At 54.4% G+C, this 15,527-nt stretch overlaps 1 protein-coding gene across 3 annotated transcripts; it reads right to left on the bottom strand.

The window, feature by feature from the left end:
• Nucleotides 1–537: 537 nt before the first annotated feature.
• On the bottom strand, nt 538–13,789 carry ROBO4 (roundabout guidance receptor 4). 3 transcript variants are annotated; one of them, XM_031670379.2, is made up of 18 exons: nt 13,647–13,789; nt 12,982–13,311; nt 12,614–12,771; nt 12,298–12,418; nt 11,882–12,009; nt 11,555–11,783; nt 11,180–11,292; nt 10,316–10,484; nt 9,986–10,171; nt 9,815–9,857; nt 7,753–7,889; nt 7,366–7,629; nt 3,784–3,891; nt 3,442–3,595; nt 3,041–3,286; nt 2,525–2,883; nt 1,330–1,536; nt 538–1,196 (listed from the first exon to the last, which is right to left on the bottom strand). In XM_031670379.2, the coding sequence occupies exons 1-18, from the start codon at nt 13,714–13,716 to the stop codon at nt 1,186–1,188; spliced, it is 3,033 nt and encodes a 1,010-aa protein (XP_031526239.2). In that variant the 5' UTR covers nt 13,717–13,789; the 3' UTR covers nt 538–1,185. The 3 variants fall into 3 exon arrangements, with proteins under 3 accessions (XP_031526239.2, XP_006209958.3, XP_031526242.2); XM_006209896.4 differs by having other exon boundaries at nt 3,442–3,580; XM_031670382.2 differs by lacking the exon at nt 13,647–13,789 and having other exon boundaries at nt 11,882–12,038; nt 12,982–13,120.
• Nucleotides 13,790–15,527: the final 1,738 nt, after the last annotated feature.

The following is a 15,527-nucleotide window of genomic DNA, read 5'->3' as shown; positions in this document are numbered from 1 at the left end:
TTCAGGACCTGCCTCCCAACGGCCCTCCCTGAGGGTGTCCTCCTGTGGCTCTGGTCATGCTCAGTAGCATTCCCCCTGGTGTGGATTCTGCTCCTGACCTTTCCCATCAAGTGAGAAGGACATGGCCCTGCCTGCCCACCAGTGGTTTCCTGTGGCTCAGGCCCTGGAGGCCCTGCTCTTCCATTTCTCTGTCCTGTTTTGTCTGAAGGGTGTTCACATCACAGGTGGTTCTACCTTTTTTGGAACTTAGCTACTTTACCTATTCTAAGAAGCCATCTGGGACTGGTCTTTGGGGAGGGGGGCTGGGAACACCGAAAGCAGGAGTTGTCTTCACAGGAACAGTTGCTAAGAGTAGCAGACCCTGAAAATCCCCCACCCCTCCCTTTCCTGAATTCTGCTTAAAATCTGATGGATGCAGGTAACTCCCTCCTTTAGAACAGAACAGAAACGTGTGACACTCCCTGAGTATCAGTGAATGCTTGATCCCGTTCTAACCCGGGTGCCCTCCCCAAAATCCATGGAGTAATCTCACAGAACTCAAGTCATCGTGGCTTTATGGTCTCAAATTCCTTAAGCTTGTAGTGACAACAGTATGAAGAGAGTGCATTTGTCCCACATTTTTGCACTCATTTCCCTTCAGCTTCCTCCCCTGTCTTGAACCCTTCGCCTTGGTACTGAGGTAGGGCTTCCCTGCCTCTGGGGCGCCCCTCTGCACCTCCCTTCATGGTGTGGCTGGGGAGAGAGTTGAGCCTGCCACTGTAGGAACGTCCAGAGGGCAGGGCCTGAGAAGCTCCATCCTCCACAGCCCTCACACATGAGCTTCCTCCAGGAAGAACTCTGGCTCCCCCACTTCCTGGGATCCAGGTGGGTGGGGAGATCAGGAGACAGAGCTGCTTCTTAGGCCAAAAGGGCCTGGTTGTGGGAGAGGCTGGAGCAGAGGGAAGAGCAAGCAGCAGGGGGAGTCAGGTGGAGATGACTTTTTGCTCTCGGGTGCTCCAGGTCTCCTTTGTTCATATTTTGTTTTGCTTTCATGTATTTTCACAATCCCGGAGGGACAAGGTGGTCGGGCAAGGTGGACCCCAACTGCCGAGCAGCACAGGCTGAGACCCGCACTCCACAGCCCAGGCTGGCGGCTGAGGGAGAGGTGGCTCTGAGCTTCTCTCCCTGGCAGTCGCAGGACACGGTTCAGGAGGCGTCTGCAGGAGAATATGAAGCAGAATGGAGTTATCCCCCAGCTCCTTGGCTCTCCTGCCAGACCCCAGTCTCGCTCTTGGCTCCCCCGAGAACGCCTCCAGTCAAGATCATGATATTAGCCAGGCAGACACTCACCGCCGGCCTTGGGTGCGGGACAGCTGAGCTGACTTCTCTGGGAAGAGATTCGTGAGTCGGGGGGCCGGGAAAGCAGTCCCCTGCCCAGCCACTGGGTGTGGGTTTTCTCCATGTCCTCCAACCAGTCTGACCTCCACTCCCACGGGGGCAGGGAGAGGATGGGGGTCAGGAAGAGGTCATCCCGAGGGGAGGGAGGTGACGATGCGTCTGTCAGGGAGGGTTGAGATAGCTGTGGAGGGTTGGCCTCCAGCCCTGGGGACTAGTTTAGGGCCTGTTTAAGGTGTACAACCAAGAATAGACATAACCCAGTCCCACTCGGTCCATCAGTCCCAGTGGCCACATTGCTAGGGGCCTCTGCCCCAGGGAAAGGGAGATGTTCATTGGTTTCTTCAGAGAGAACAGCTTGAGCTCGTCCCTCCCAGCCCAGCCCTGGCCTTCTGTCCTAGGTAATCCTTGCTCTTTCATTTGCCACCAGCCTGACGGCTTTTCCTGGGGGCAAAAGGTGGAGTTAGGGTTTGTAAGATGGGTCTAGGCATCTGATAGAGTGTATGAGGAAGGGAACACTGCAGAGGCACAGGAGGCTCTGACTGCCTTCTTGTGACTTGGGGATAATGGTCCTACCCTTCTAGACACGTGAGGCAGGGAGCCCAGTTTCTCCTCACCTGCCACAGGCAGGACCGGAGGAAGGCCGTGAAAGCACAGGAGAGGTGAAAGAGAAGACAGAACTTCTCACTGTGAGGACAGATCATAATCACTGAGCTGGAGTGAGTAGGAGAGGCTGGGGAGCAACCTTTCCTGGAGACCCGTGCCCAGTAAAAGGCGAGTCCTGGAGGTAGCGGAGTGGGCAGTACGGTTGGCTGCCTCTGGGCTTTAGATTTGAACAGTTTGTTCTCATGGGTGACCTTGGACAATTTAAAAAAACCATTGGACTTAAAATTTCCTCATTTGGAAAAGAACACTAAGGACTATTCCTCATGGAGTTGCTGTTAATACTGAAGGCATGCAAAGCACTTAACATGGTGCCTGGACATCATAATCCTTAATAATAATAACCCATAATAAAAACTGGCTGTTTTGAGGGCGATGACAACAAAGATGATGGTTAGGAAGCTTTGCCTCTTGGTTGAGGAGAAACTATGCCCACATGTGGTGGGGGGGTGGGGGAGGTGAGGAGTAAGACAGTGCCCTCACGTACCCGTGAACACGCAGTCTGCCTCCCTGGGCTCCAGACCAAAGCCAAAGCTGTCCACAGCCACGGCCAGGGCCCGGGCGAAGTGGGCATCAGCGAGGAAGGAGCCGTCGGAGGAGCTGACGAGGCTGGCTCTGGCGCTGGGGGCGTTGTCCTCGGATGCTGAGCCCCAGCCGTTGGCCAAGGAGCCCTCACTGGGGGTGGGGGTGGGGCAGGGCCGAGGTGGGCTCAGCAACCCCCTGACCTCGGACCCCACCCCTCCTCCAGCCCTGCCCACGTCCGCTAGCTCCGAGGCTGTCGGGACACTGATGTAGCCGTAGGTGATGGGGGGTGAAGGAGCCCTTGGCATAGGAGAGACACTGTTCCTAGGAAAAGGCAGAACGGGAGACAGGACATGGTTGGGGTGGCGCAGGGGTGGAGTTGCAGAAACAGGTCAGTTGAGGAAGGCGGGAGGGGCAAAGGTAAGCATACACCTGGCTCGTGCTAATCCACAGTCCTTTGGTTTCCACTCAGGCTACTCACCTGGGGGTCTCCTCACCCTCACTGAGCTCCAGGCACAGGGCCACCTCCTCAGGGGTCAGCACACTGTCCTGATCCTCCCCCAGGGACGACAGTGACGAGCTGGACAGGCGACTGGATGCTGGGCTGGGACCAGAGAGGGAAGAGGCCTGGGGGCTGGAGGGGCTGGGGGGACCGGAGGGCATAAGGACGGGGGCGGGGGCTGCTGGCAGTGCAGGGCAGGGAAGGGCTTGGGGCTCCACCGAGTGCCTGATGCGGGCAAGACAGTGATGGCAAGATGGTTAGAGCAGTTCTTCTCGTGCCTGCCCTGCTCCCCCGGACCCACTCACGCTCAGCAAACCCCCACCCCCACAAGCCTGCATCCTCAATGCCCAGCCCTACTTCCTGACCCCATGCCCGCTTACTGGATCTGTTGACTCTGAGTGGAGGGTCCACGAGGAGAGAGGGGAGCTGAGGGGAGAGGGCGAGTCACCAGCTCATTCGAGGAGCTGAGGAGCTGTGGTCCCAGGGCCCGCCAGGCAACCAGAGCCCGGGGCACCACTCCTGGGGTGGAAGAGTCTGGGTGTGAGATGGCAGAACCCCATCAGCCGCAGGCCCCGCTGTGCCGGTCTGCACAGGCCCACAGCTTCCTGTCCCCACACTCCCCCACCAAGCATCCCCAGGGACAGAAGCCAGATGTAGGGGCTGGTGAGCCCCACACCCTACCTTACACACCCCCCACTTGTTTATCAGGATCCCCCTCTCACCTGGGCTTTGGGGAAGGTTCTTAGAACCTCTGTTTCTCCCCTCACAGGCCCAGAGCTCTGTAGGGTGGCTGGCTCGGAGCAGCGGGGAGCTGTTGGCCTGGTGTAACTCTGCAAGGGGGAGAGTCAGTAGCTGGGAGACAAGCTTGGGTGGGCCTTTCAGACCCCAGCCCCAGGCTCTATCTTCAGCTTTGTCATCCAATTAAGCTTTAGGGTTCCCAAACCCAGAATAAAAAAGGAAGAACCTCTCTCCATCCTCTCCAACCCCAACCTCCATCCAGGTATCTGTGATGTAAGGAGGGGGCACTAGGCTTGTAGTTAAAACACCTGCACTCATAGCCCAGCTCAGCCACGCATTAGCTGTGTGACCGCAGGTAAATCCATTAACCTTTCTGAGCCCATTTCATTTGTAAACAACCACTTCAAAGGATGGTTTTTTTCAGTTAATTAAAAACAGATTGGAAAGTTCCTGGCACCTAATAGATTCTTTAAAAAACCAACTTTTTTTTTCTCTTTACTGTATACATTGCAATTTCCTGATCTCTGTACCCTCACTTGCTACCTACTCTCATGAATTTTGGCTCTATGAAGGCAAATACTCCTTTTCTTGGAGAGAGAATCTGTTAATTTCCATTTCTCCCATGGCAAATTTCTCCCATTGCAAATGGTTCCACAGAGTCCTGCCCCGGTAAACCTGTTTCTCTCACTTGGGGAGGTGGGTTGGACTGTCAAGTTAAGCTGAAGGGTAAGACAAAACCAGGGAGCCCCAAACCATGCCAGGTGTGACCGAGTGTCAGCTGATGAGAAGAGGAACTTTAGAAGAGAACATATTGGTCTCACTCACGGACGCAATGTCCTGCCCATGGATATTCAATATGTGCTAAGTGAGTGAATGAACGGATGGATGATATCAGAGATGCAGGTGTAAACACGAGATGAAAAGAATCATGTGCAAGATGACAGCTATCATCTGTCCTGCATTGGCCCTTTGGAGACAGACCTCTGAGTGAACTGTGACGATACAGAAGACCCGGCTGTGGGCAACAACTTGGTTAGGCCCAAACCAAAACAGATCTAAGTTTAGACCAGAGGGAACAGAGTAACAAAGGGAAAAGATTTTCTCAAGACCAGGAACAGAAGAACATCAAGCAAAGGATAAAATAAACAGCCTTCAGATTAATGTCACAGGATCAGAAGCCCAGACAAGAAGGGGGACCAGAGATCAGGCAGGGCCCCTGAGGCAGAGCTGTCTGCTCAGTCTGATCTCAAAGATCTGGGGGCCACATGTGCAGGTTCAGAGCAGGGACAAGGCATTCATCAAGAATCCATCTGGGCCCTAGGAATCCATGTACAGTAGCCAGGCCTTCTGAGCCCCAGGGATGAAAACTCACACAATGTCTAGACTTCCTCCATCCAAATTTCCTTTTGTAACTTTGGCTGGTTTGGTTTTTACTCATTTCCTTTAATTGTTGTGTGACCCAGGGAGTCCTGGAGGCCGGCTTCAGGTGCTCCAGCCCTGCTTTGTCTTGTGTCTTGTTTCTTGACTAAGCTTAGAACTGGGGGCACAGGTTGATTATACTGGTTTGTGTGGAAAGGGAAGGGAAAAAGCAGGTCCTGGAAAAGGCTGTATTTATCCCAGTTCATTTTATTTCCTCTGGTAACAAAAAAGCCTCCTTCCACCTTGCTTCGACTTACTTGGATTTAGCTTCAGTGTTATTTGAATTAAACTATACGGTAAAAAGGCTATCAAGGAGGGGTCAAATCTCATTGGGCACACCTGAACTGCAATAAATATTTGTTTGAATTAATTATTTAATGAGGACAGTCAATGTATGTATTGGCAAAGTGCACTAAGAACCTGGTATAATAGATGAGCCATGGGAGAGTACCGTTGTGAGTTTGTTAGTCATGGAGAGAAAAACCCCAACTAAGGTCAGATAATAAAACAGAGGAAGTGGGGCAGAGCAGGTAGGGGACACTGAGAGAGCCTGCCAGTTTTAGAAGACAAAGAGTCATCAGTCTCTTGGATTAGGTGACAGCAGGAAGGCTGGCTCCACGCCTCTGGATGAGATCTCACTGCTGCTGCCAAGAGTCAGAGGTGGACCGAGTGTCCACCAGCCCAAGGGAATCACTGTGCTCAGCTCGTCCTGGGGCAGTGGTGGAACGGGGCTGGGGTCAGCAGACAAGGGGCGCAGTGAGGACCTAAACCTCTGAGTGAGCTTAGGAAGCTCCCTCTCAGAATTGGAACCTTTCTCAAGAATTGACTGTAGAAAATTGCTCATCTTTTCCCAGTGGTATTACTGTTCTCAGAGGGGCTATACATTATATTCAAGTCAGTGTGCTTCTCCATGGAAAAGCTAGGGCTTGTTTTTTTTTAAAGTCATAGTTTATTTATTTATTTTTAATGGAGATACTAGGGGTTGAACCCAGGACCTCCTGCATGCAAGACACACTCTCTACCACTGAGCTGTACCTTCCTCCTGGAAAATCAGTTTTTAAAATTAAAATTATACAATCTCTTTTTAGCTGATATTTCATTACCACAGAGGATTTCCAATGCAATAGCTCTGATGGGAAGCTGGAAAAGACGCCAGCTTTAGGGTCATATAATTCTGGATATCGGACAAGATCTTAATTACTCTGAATCCATCCTCTGTCTTAGTGAAAGTTGGATTATATCCACTTAAAAAATTGACCGTTGAACATTTGTAACCTCACTAATCAGCACAGAAGGCTCACGAAGACGGCAGAGAGAGTGCAGGCCAACGTTCAGACACAGGAGAAAAGAGCGAGAGAATAGATTTCCCAAGGGTGCTCCCAGATGGATTCAGAGTAGCCTTTGGAAGCAGACCATCCTGGCTTCAAATATGCAATCTGCAGCTTATGGACCTGGGGTTTTGAACAAGTTAGCCAATTCTGATCTTCTTTCCCTGTGTGTAAAATTAGAGAGAGAATGCCTAGCCAGTATGTTGTAAGAATTAAATAAAATAATAAATATAAGTAAAGAACCTAACATATAGTAGTTGCTAAAGAAATAGAGGCTAGAATTACTTCTTTCTGGAAAGTCAAAGCAAGGAGCCAGAAGTCGGGAGAGAAATCTGAGCAGAAAGAAAATACTCATTCTTCTCTGGGAAGCGGCTTGGGGGTCCGTCCCTGGGCAGACCTGTACACGGTGCAGGTACATTGTACACATGCACACAGGACACAGTGCAGAGCTAATGAGAGCCTGAGGCTTCATGCGAGCGCTGGTCACATTCGTCCAGGTTCCAGAATTAGACTTTGAGCTCATAGAGACTAAGGACTTGTCTGGTGTCTCTGTGTCCCCCTGTCCGGCATGCAGTGGTGCTTATTAAATGTTTGCTGAGTTGAGCTACTGCAGAAACAGGGCCCACTACTGGCGTGGTGAAACCCAGGCAAGAGCACGGTGTGAGGAGAAGCCGAGGCGAGTGCACTCCGTGCTGGGTGCTTGGCCACAGGCGACCGTCAGGGCAGCAGAGCGGAAGCAGTGGGCGGGGTGCAGCCCACACAGCCCCACACGTGCCCCCTACCACCCGCTTCAGGCTGTGTCTGTCCTCCCATCCTTACCTTGCTTCTTTTTGGCCTTCCAAGCCTCTGCGGGGGCCAGAGACAAGCGCGGAGAAGAGAGGCCCCTGCGGCCGCAGAGGCTGTCTGAACTGGGCCAGGGGCTGGAGAGCCGGGCCAGCTGGGGCGCCAGCCGCCTGACAGCTGGGGCCTGGGGGCTGGGCCGGCCTGGGGGGCTGGAAGGCAGCTCGGTGATGAGGGAGCCATAAAAAGTGCTGGTGTCAGGAAGCAGGGGCACGCCGGGGCTTCGGGGATCCCAGGAGATCACTGCAATAAAAACCGACAGGAGGAATTATGGTGAACGCCCCCACCCCAATGTCCTCCTTCCCCAGCCCTGGGATCCTGGCTCCACTGCTGGGCCCGGCTCCCCTAACCCCTGGGCATCCTCACGGGAGCGGTGACCGTCTAGAGGGTCCCGGGGGTCCACTCCCAGCCGGCTGCTGAGGCTGCTGCTGCTGCTGAGGTCCCGGGAGCCGGACGTAGAGCGCCAGGTGTCTGCCAGCCATGGGGAGTCGCTGTGATCCGTCCTGGGCAGTGCAGGGCGGGGGTGCAGAGAGGTTGGGTGAAGTGACAGCCAAGACTCCAGCTTAGGCGGTTAGCAGAAGGGGTGGAGTAGACGATGGTCCTGGCTTTATTCTTACTACTTTTTAGCCCTTCACAGACTCCTTAAGATCTCTGATCTGGTGTCCCAAACTCAGCACCCTTGTCTTAGCCTGGGGTTTGGGGAAGTTCAAGTTTGCCCAGAGCTAGGAGATATTCAAGAGAGACTCTTTGCACTGAGACAAAAAGAACACAGTTCTGGAGCCAGATCTGCTGCAGCCTAGCTGTGCAACCCAGGCAACTCTGTCTGCTAGCCTCTCTAAGCCCCAGTTTCCCTATCTGTAAAATGGCAACAAAAATAAGGCCTTCCACACAGGCTGCTGCTGTGAGCTGAGATGAGGAAAGGTGAGATCACTCAGCTGGCAGAGACGAGTTTGCTACATGGATGTGGGCCTCTCTACCTCTAGTCTGGCTCCCTTTGAACAGGGTACCATGCCAGCTGCTTGAGTGATCTTTCAAGAACAGGGATCAGACCAAAGCACTTTCCTGCCTAAAATTTTCAGTGGCTCCTCATTTACCAAGATAGAGCCCAGCTGCCTAGCATGGCTAACAGGGCCCTCGTTGGTCTGGCTTCCAGGTCCTCAACTTTACCTTGGCTCTGACTCAGCCCACACCCTATGCCCCAGGCAGACCAGAACGCTAGTCTTTCCCACGAACACAGCAGGCTGTTTCTTGCTGTTCCCTTTGCCCTTTGCCTTCTTCCTGTCAGGAAGAATGTGAAACTTTCTTCCTCCCATAGTTCCCAACCCAGCCCCCTCCATGTATCTGTACATGTTTCTGCACTTTCAACACTGGGTTACATTGACGCTAGCACTGAGGATTCCTGGCAGCCCGAGACTGTTCTAAAGGAATGAATGAACAAAGTGATCAGAATGCAGTCTCTCTCAAGGACAAGGGATGAAGTCCCAGGGCAGCCAGAGAAAGTTCAGGGCAGAGCAGACCAAGCCTAGGAGGTAGCTGGGAGAGAAAGACAGTTCAATCAGCACAGAACAACGCAGAAACACAGCACCAGCCAGCAGGGAGCCTTGCTCTGGACTGAGAAACTGACAGCAAAATGGTAGCCCAAGAGCTGGATGTGTCTAGCACTTAGCAGGTACTTGATAAACTCCTGGTGAATAATGCAGACCTGGAATGTGAAGCCTCCAGGAGGAAATCTAATGAGATAAAGAGCAAGAGAAGGTGGACTGAGATGAAATGGTTATTTAGTGTAAAACTTAGCCAATAGGAGAAAAAAGGACGTTTTCTTTCCTAGTGTCTTGTCTCATAACCACAGACATGCTCTGCAGCCAAACACGCTTGGAGCAGATGGACCTGCAGACTGGCTCTGTTATCGAGAACAAGGAGTGAGAATTTATCATGTGGGGCAGAGCACGCCCCCTGCTGGAACTGTGGGTGGATTATTGTGAAGGAAAGATGCCTCAGTGGGTAGGTGATTTACCGAAGCAAAAGGCACTACCAGGTAGAAGCTGGGTGTGCTGAGAAAATCAGAAACCAGACTGGTCCTCCAGTGCTAGTTCTTCTCCACCTGGCTGAATGAGCCAGTGGGGGAGCGCAGTGTTAACAACAGTTTGTGACAAGAACACTAGGTTAGGAGTTCAGAAGGCAGCTACTAGCCTTGAGCAGTCACTTAAGTTTTGGGTCTCAGTTTACTCACCTGTCAAGTGGTATAATAGGAATATTAATAAATAAAGATAAATGTATTCTCGCTTGAAATTCAGGGGAGATTCAGGTCCTGGGATGCCAAACTTCCTGGTAGCAGGGGAGACTAGTACTCCAGCCAATTCTCTGTCCCAGCTCCACTGTCCCTCAGCCCCTCTGCCCCTCCCTCACCTCAAGCCCTTTCATCTCTCACCTGTGTTTTAGGATGGCGTCCTCACTGGTATACCGGTACAGACCTGGGAGAGGGCAGGAGGAAGGCTCAATCCAGAGTCCCCAGCACCTGGGCAGAGGTCTAAACCCCTGGAGTACTCTGGCTGGACCCAGGGAAGGCCTGGCCACCTGGGAGTCCGCTTTACCTTCTTACCTGGGCCCAGGTGCATCCCCGATCGACGCCGGCGGTGGATGCACACGACGGTGCCCAGCAGCAGCAGCCAGAGCACAACGCCCCCACTGGCAATGACCTCTGGCCGCCTCAAGGCTGCCCTCAGCTGCTCCAGGGTCCACGGGCCATGTGCGCTGGGCTCCCGGGCAGCTCGCTCCATGGCCTGCTCTGTATGGGAAATTGAGCTCAGGGACAGAGGGCAGGTGAGACAAGGAGGGTCAGGCAGACAAGGGGGAGGAACTGGAAGTGTGAGGAGGGAGAGAGGAAGGTAGGAATGGGGGCTGGATGGGGATGGGTGGGCACTGTCCTCACCTAAAAGGAGGCAGACAGGGCGGCTGGGCTGCCCGGCCCCGGCGCCGGTGACTGCAGCCACTTGTACGCAGTAGGAGCCTGGCATTTGGGTGGCGATCTCCAGCTGGGTCTGCTCGCCTGCCACGGTCCAGTTGGCTGGGGCCAATGACGTGTTGCCCAGGCTCCAGACCTGAGGCATAGACAGAGGTGAGCTCGGCCCCCAGCACCATCCCAGCAGCTGAGCCCCTCATCTGCAGGTCAGACTCTGGGCATGTGGTCCTGCCGTTCATCTGGGGACACCCCCACATGCAACCACATTTCCTATTCCCCTCTCCCTTACAGAGTGGGAGGCTGACAGAAGAGGAACAAAAGCAACTGCTGAAATAGGACTTAGACCAGAAGTTCTCAAACTCTAATGTGCCTCCGGGTCACTTGAAGAATTTGTTAAAGTCCAGATCACCAGCCAGTCCCATCCCTGACTTTTTGATTCCCAAAACCTGGGAAAGGACCTAAGAATTTGCATTTCTGACAAGTTCTCAGGTGATGCTGATTTGCTGTGCAAACTCAGACACCACTGCCTTAGAAGTCAGAGTCAGACACAGCCTGCTATGATTCCTGTTCTGTTTCCTAGACCTGTGACCTTAGCCTCATGTCTCACATCTGTAAATTAGGCATAACGACCCAGGGTAGACTATAGAAGGAATGAGAGTAAGTTCTTGGCAGTGTCCGGCACACAGTAAGGCTCCTGCTCAGCAACAGTAAGTTTCCCTCACTTCTCTGCGCAGGTACTGTCTCTTAGTGCCCAGAGCAAGGGTCACCAGGATGCCAGGGAAGAGGGATGTCCTGGCACTTCCGGGAAGGGGTGTGTCATCTTGAGGGTGGTACCTGGTAGCCGCGGATGATGCCATTGTGGTATTCAGCAGGTGGTGGGAACCAGCTCACAAGGACACTGCCATTGCCAGGCTTCAGGGTCACCTCCTGGGGAGGGGCACTGGGCACTGAGGGGCGGGAGAGAGGTGGTAAGGGATCCTGAGGGAGAGGACTCCAAGGGAAAGAGCTGGAATGGGGCACAGGGTCAGAGGCCACACTGATGAGAGTAAGAGCTTCTTGGAGCTCTGCTTGCTGAGCCAGGACAGAAGGGAGTCCAGGGGAGGACCCACCATCCCGTCCCCTCCGCCATAGAGTGGGACAGTTCAGGGATCCCCAGACAAGAGGGAGCTGGGGGTCCATTGTTGGGTTCTGGGGTCATCTTTCCCTGACCTTGTTCAGGCAGCCTTAGGAGCAGCACGTTGCTGTCAGGGCCTTGAGCCCGGCCGGAGGATGGTCTCACTTTGAACTCGTAGTCTTGGCCCCAGTGGAGGCCTCCAAGCTCTGCGCTCTGCCACCCAGCCAGCAAGGCCTCTGCCCACGGAGCTCCCTGGCCTCCAGGGGCAGCCTGGGCCCTAAACAGGGCGGTGTAGGACTGAGCGGGAGCAGCAGGGCCGCTTACCTGGGAAAGAGTCCAGAGGAAGCGGGTGGGCTCAGGGGTCTCACGACCAGCCCCTTCCTGAGTGGTGGCTGGCCCCACCCACAGGTCCTCAGCCTTACCTTCCAGCTGAGCCACACAGCAGGCCCAGGCTTCGTGCCCTTCGCAGGGTCCGAGTTCAGCAGGGTCACATTTTCCAGCTGAATGCGCACAGCCAGAAGCTCCAGGGGCTCCCTGTAGTCCTGGGTCTCTGTGGGGAGCACAGGGCTGGGATGGGGCCTATAGGCCAGAGTGAGGAATTGAAGAGTGGAACATCCCTCAGCCACCCAGGAGCCAAAATTCCCAGGTTGCCCAGCTCTAGAGCTCTCTTATTTCCACTCTAGGATGGGGAAACCGTCCCTAAATGGGGTCCCCACCACTCTGACCCTGATCCCAGGTTAAGCCCCACACACCCTAACCCCAGCCAAAACCAGATCATACCACCCTAACTGAAGCCCCTGATCTTGGCCCTGACTTTAGCTGACCACCCTTCCCTTACCCTGGACGGACACCCTGGCTGCCCGGCTCTCCCGTTGTCCCGCACTGTTGGTGGCCACACACATATAGGTCCCCGTGTCGCTCTTCTCTGCTCTCGCCATCAGCAGGGACCCCCTGGACACCTGTCAGGGCCAGGCGCATTGTTAAGTCTCCCGCTTGGGGAGGGCCTGTGAGTGGGGAGGGAAGCCCTAAGGCCTCACTGCCTCCCCTCCTGAAATTTTGCAGGGCCTGCGGGGCTGGAGGGTGGGTCAGTCCCTCAGGGTGTGCAGAGCTGTGGCCAGGACAGGATGAAGTATGAGGAAGGGAGCTACACTCACCGAGTGCCGCCCTGGCTGCAGGGCCAGGGGTTTCCCATCCTTCCACCATGAGACTGTGGGCTCTGGGTGGCCCCAGGGTGGCCCACACTCCAGAACCATCTGTTCGCCCACCGTGGCTACTATGTCCCGAGGCTGGATCTGGAAATCTTCCCGAAGGACTGTGGGGAGAATGGAGGGTCGGCGGGGAGCGGTACCCAGTGCTCTCTCCCAGGTCCTGCCTCGGCGCCTCCAACCAGGTTTGCCCCACTCTGTGTTACCTACCTTTTCACTGCCATGTGCACAGTCTTCAGAGCCCCACCTCCCAGGTCATCCATTTAGGGCCACCCCAACCCGGCTCCCCCTCCCAAGTCTCCCAGCCCAGGCCTCACCAGCCACAGAGAGCCGAGCACCCCGGCTGACTGCTGTGCCCAGCCGGTTGCTGGCCTCGCACGTGTAGACACCCAGGTCTGTGGATAGGGCCTGGTCATCATGGGCATGTCCCCGGGGAGGGGGCCGTAGCAGCAGGAGGGTTCCGTCGGGTAGGAGGTGGTGTACGTCTGGGGGCACCATGCTCAGGGGCTGCCCATTCAGCAGCCAGCGGATGGTGGGAGGCGGCTGGCCTGAGGCCCGGCAGTTCATCCTGGCTGGGCCAGGGCCCTGGAGCAGCTGGTCTTCGGGGTGGACTAGAATCTGGGGTGGGGAGTCCTGAGCCAGAGCTCCTGGGAGAGAAAAGGAGGTAGAGCTGGTCTGACTACCAGTAGGGCCCCCAAACCCTGCAGTCCTCCTCTGCCTTCCCTTGTCTAAAGATCTGCTCCCAAAGAACACGCTAGCGGGGAAGGGAGAGGAACACGCCAGCAGGCATGGCATCCAGGTGAGGGCCTGCAGAGCTCTCAATCCGTCTGTCTCTCTGTCTTACTCTCAACATCACCATCACCATCATCATCTCTGGTACCCCAACTGCAAAAGGGAAGCAAAAGTGCAACGGGGCCTCTTCCCTGCCTTGGCCAGGCCTTGGATCAAGGGAGAGTGGGCTGGGGGTGGGGGCGGTGCTCACCGATGCCGAGCAGAAGCAGGAGAGGCAGGGGCCAACGAGCCCCAAGGAGGCTCATTCCTGCAGCACCCATGGCAGTTCCCAGGCCTCTGTCCTTGTCCGCAGCACTTTGTCCTACTGAGCTCACAGCGGAGGGAAGGCGGGGCGGGGCGGGGTGGTGGTGGTTGTTTGTGACTGAGACTCTGCCCCAGGAGGGAAGCAGCTTTGAGGAAACCGATGCTTCCTGCCTGGCCCTCAGTGCCTAGGAGAACTGGGAGGAGGCCAGAGGAGAGAAACTCTCTGACCTTGACCCTTTAGTCATAATCTCTGTCTCCAACCCCAGCCCTAGGGTTTACCTTGTGATCTAGTCTGGGATTTCTAAGAGGTAATTCTCACACTAACCATAACTCCAACCACAGTTTTGATCCTTTAACTAAGCCTCTATTGAACCCTTGAATCCCAATCCCAATTACTTTGCTTCTAAGCAACCCTCTGCTAGAGTGGAACGGAAACCCGGAGGAGGAATCTCAGGGTCCAGCATTCAGCAGCTCGGGGTAGAAGAAAGCCAGCCAAGGAAGCTAAGTGGGGAGGGCAGGAGTGTCTGGTTACGTCTGGTCCATTTCCCAAGGAGACGTGGGGACAGTAGGACAGAAGATAGGAAGAATTAAAGTCTCTGTGACAATCTGGGAGATGCCCATAGTATGTTCCTAGTCAGCCCAGAGACAGATAAGCTTCTGTGACAGACAAGCTCTGGTTAAGTGACCTGACCCCTGAAAGTCAATTTCCTTATTTGTAAAGTGGCAACAACAACAACAATAATAGTTCCTGCCTTGAGGGCTGAAGCAAGGGAGGGTTTAAAGCATAAAATCACTTAGTGCAGTGCCTAGTACATTATAAGTGATCAGTAGAGCTCAGCCAGTATTGTTACTTACTTTCATGCACAACCCATCACTGAAATTATTCGAGCATCCTTGGCCAGCAGGGATATCTTTCAGGCCCTGGAAATGTGCTTGGAGTCGATGACCTTTGAGAGTCTTTCCAGCCCTGAAAACTTATGTCTAGAGCAGACAGGCCTGTAATGCCAGTGTTCACCTTGCCACTCCCCGCCTCCACACCCGTCCCAGAGAAAGGCAGCTCTCCCCTCTCACAGCCCAGCTCCTGTTTACAGGTTTCTTCCTTCCAAATCTGGAATCTCAGACATTTCCTGGAGCTGTTCCCGGAAGGCCAGGGCCAGGCTCCGGGGGCTCAGGGAAGAATGTCCAGCCTTTGTTCCCCATTGTTCCCAGCCAGCTCCTTTGTAGGGCCCCTAACCCAGCTGACGGCCTCCCTTCCTCCCCCTTCCCAGCCTGGCCTCAGTGCCAGCCACAGCCACAGGCCTCATGGCCTATTGAGAGGAAGACCTCTTTCACTCTCCTCTCTCATCGCAAATGCAGACCAAGACAGATTAAGACGATCAGAGCAAGGGAGCGCCGTGGTCTCTACAAACAGGGCATTTCCAAGGCATAAAGAACAGACAGTGAAAGTAACAGTGGCGGAGCTAAAAGAAGAATTGGGGTCAGAGTTTGTTATTTCAGAAGTAGAGAAGTTAAGAGCAACGACAAAATCTGTGGCATCTTCCTGGGTGTACGTGTGCCAGGTAGAATGGTGGAGTAAAATTTATGGGGTCAAAGATCTGTGAGGCCAGAGTGATAAAGGGGGTATTCATATGGATACTGAAGTCAGCCAAGGCGGGGACAAGAAAGGATGTGGTGGGACAATGGATTTACTGCCCATACAGCCAATTTAGGATTCCTCAGATGCAGTGCTCCCAAGCCTGTCCAGCTCCCTGACCCTCTGTTCCCCAAGAATGCTGCTGTCACCAGTCCTTCCTTAGTCTCTTCTGCTTAGACATTAGACGTGGGGAGA

Source organism: Vicugna pacos, chromosome 33 (assembly GCF_048564905.1).
Source record: "Vicugna pacos chromosome 33, VicPac4, whole genome shotgun sequence".
Classification (NCBI taxonomy): Eukaryota; Metazoa; Chordata; class Mammalia; order Artiodactyla; family Camelidae; genus Vicugna; species Vicugna pacos.
This window is presented reverse-complemented; position numbering and strand designations above follow the sequence as displayed.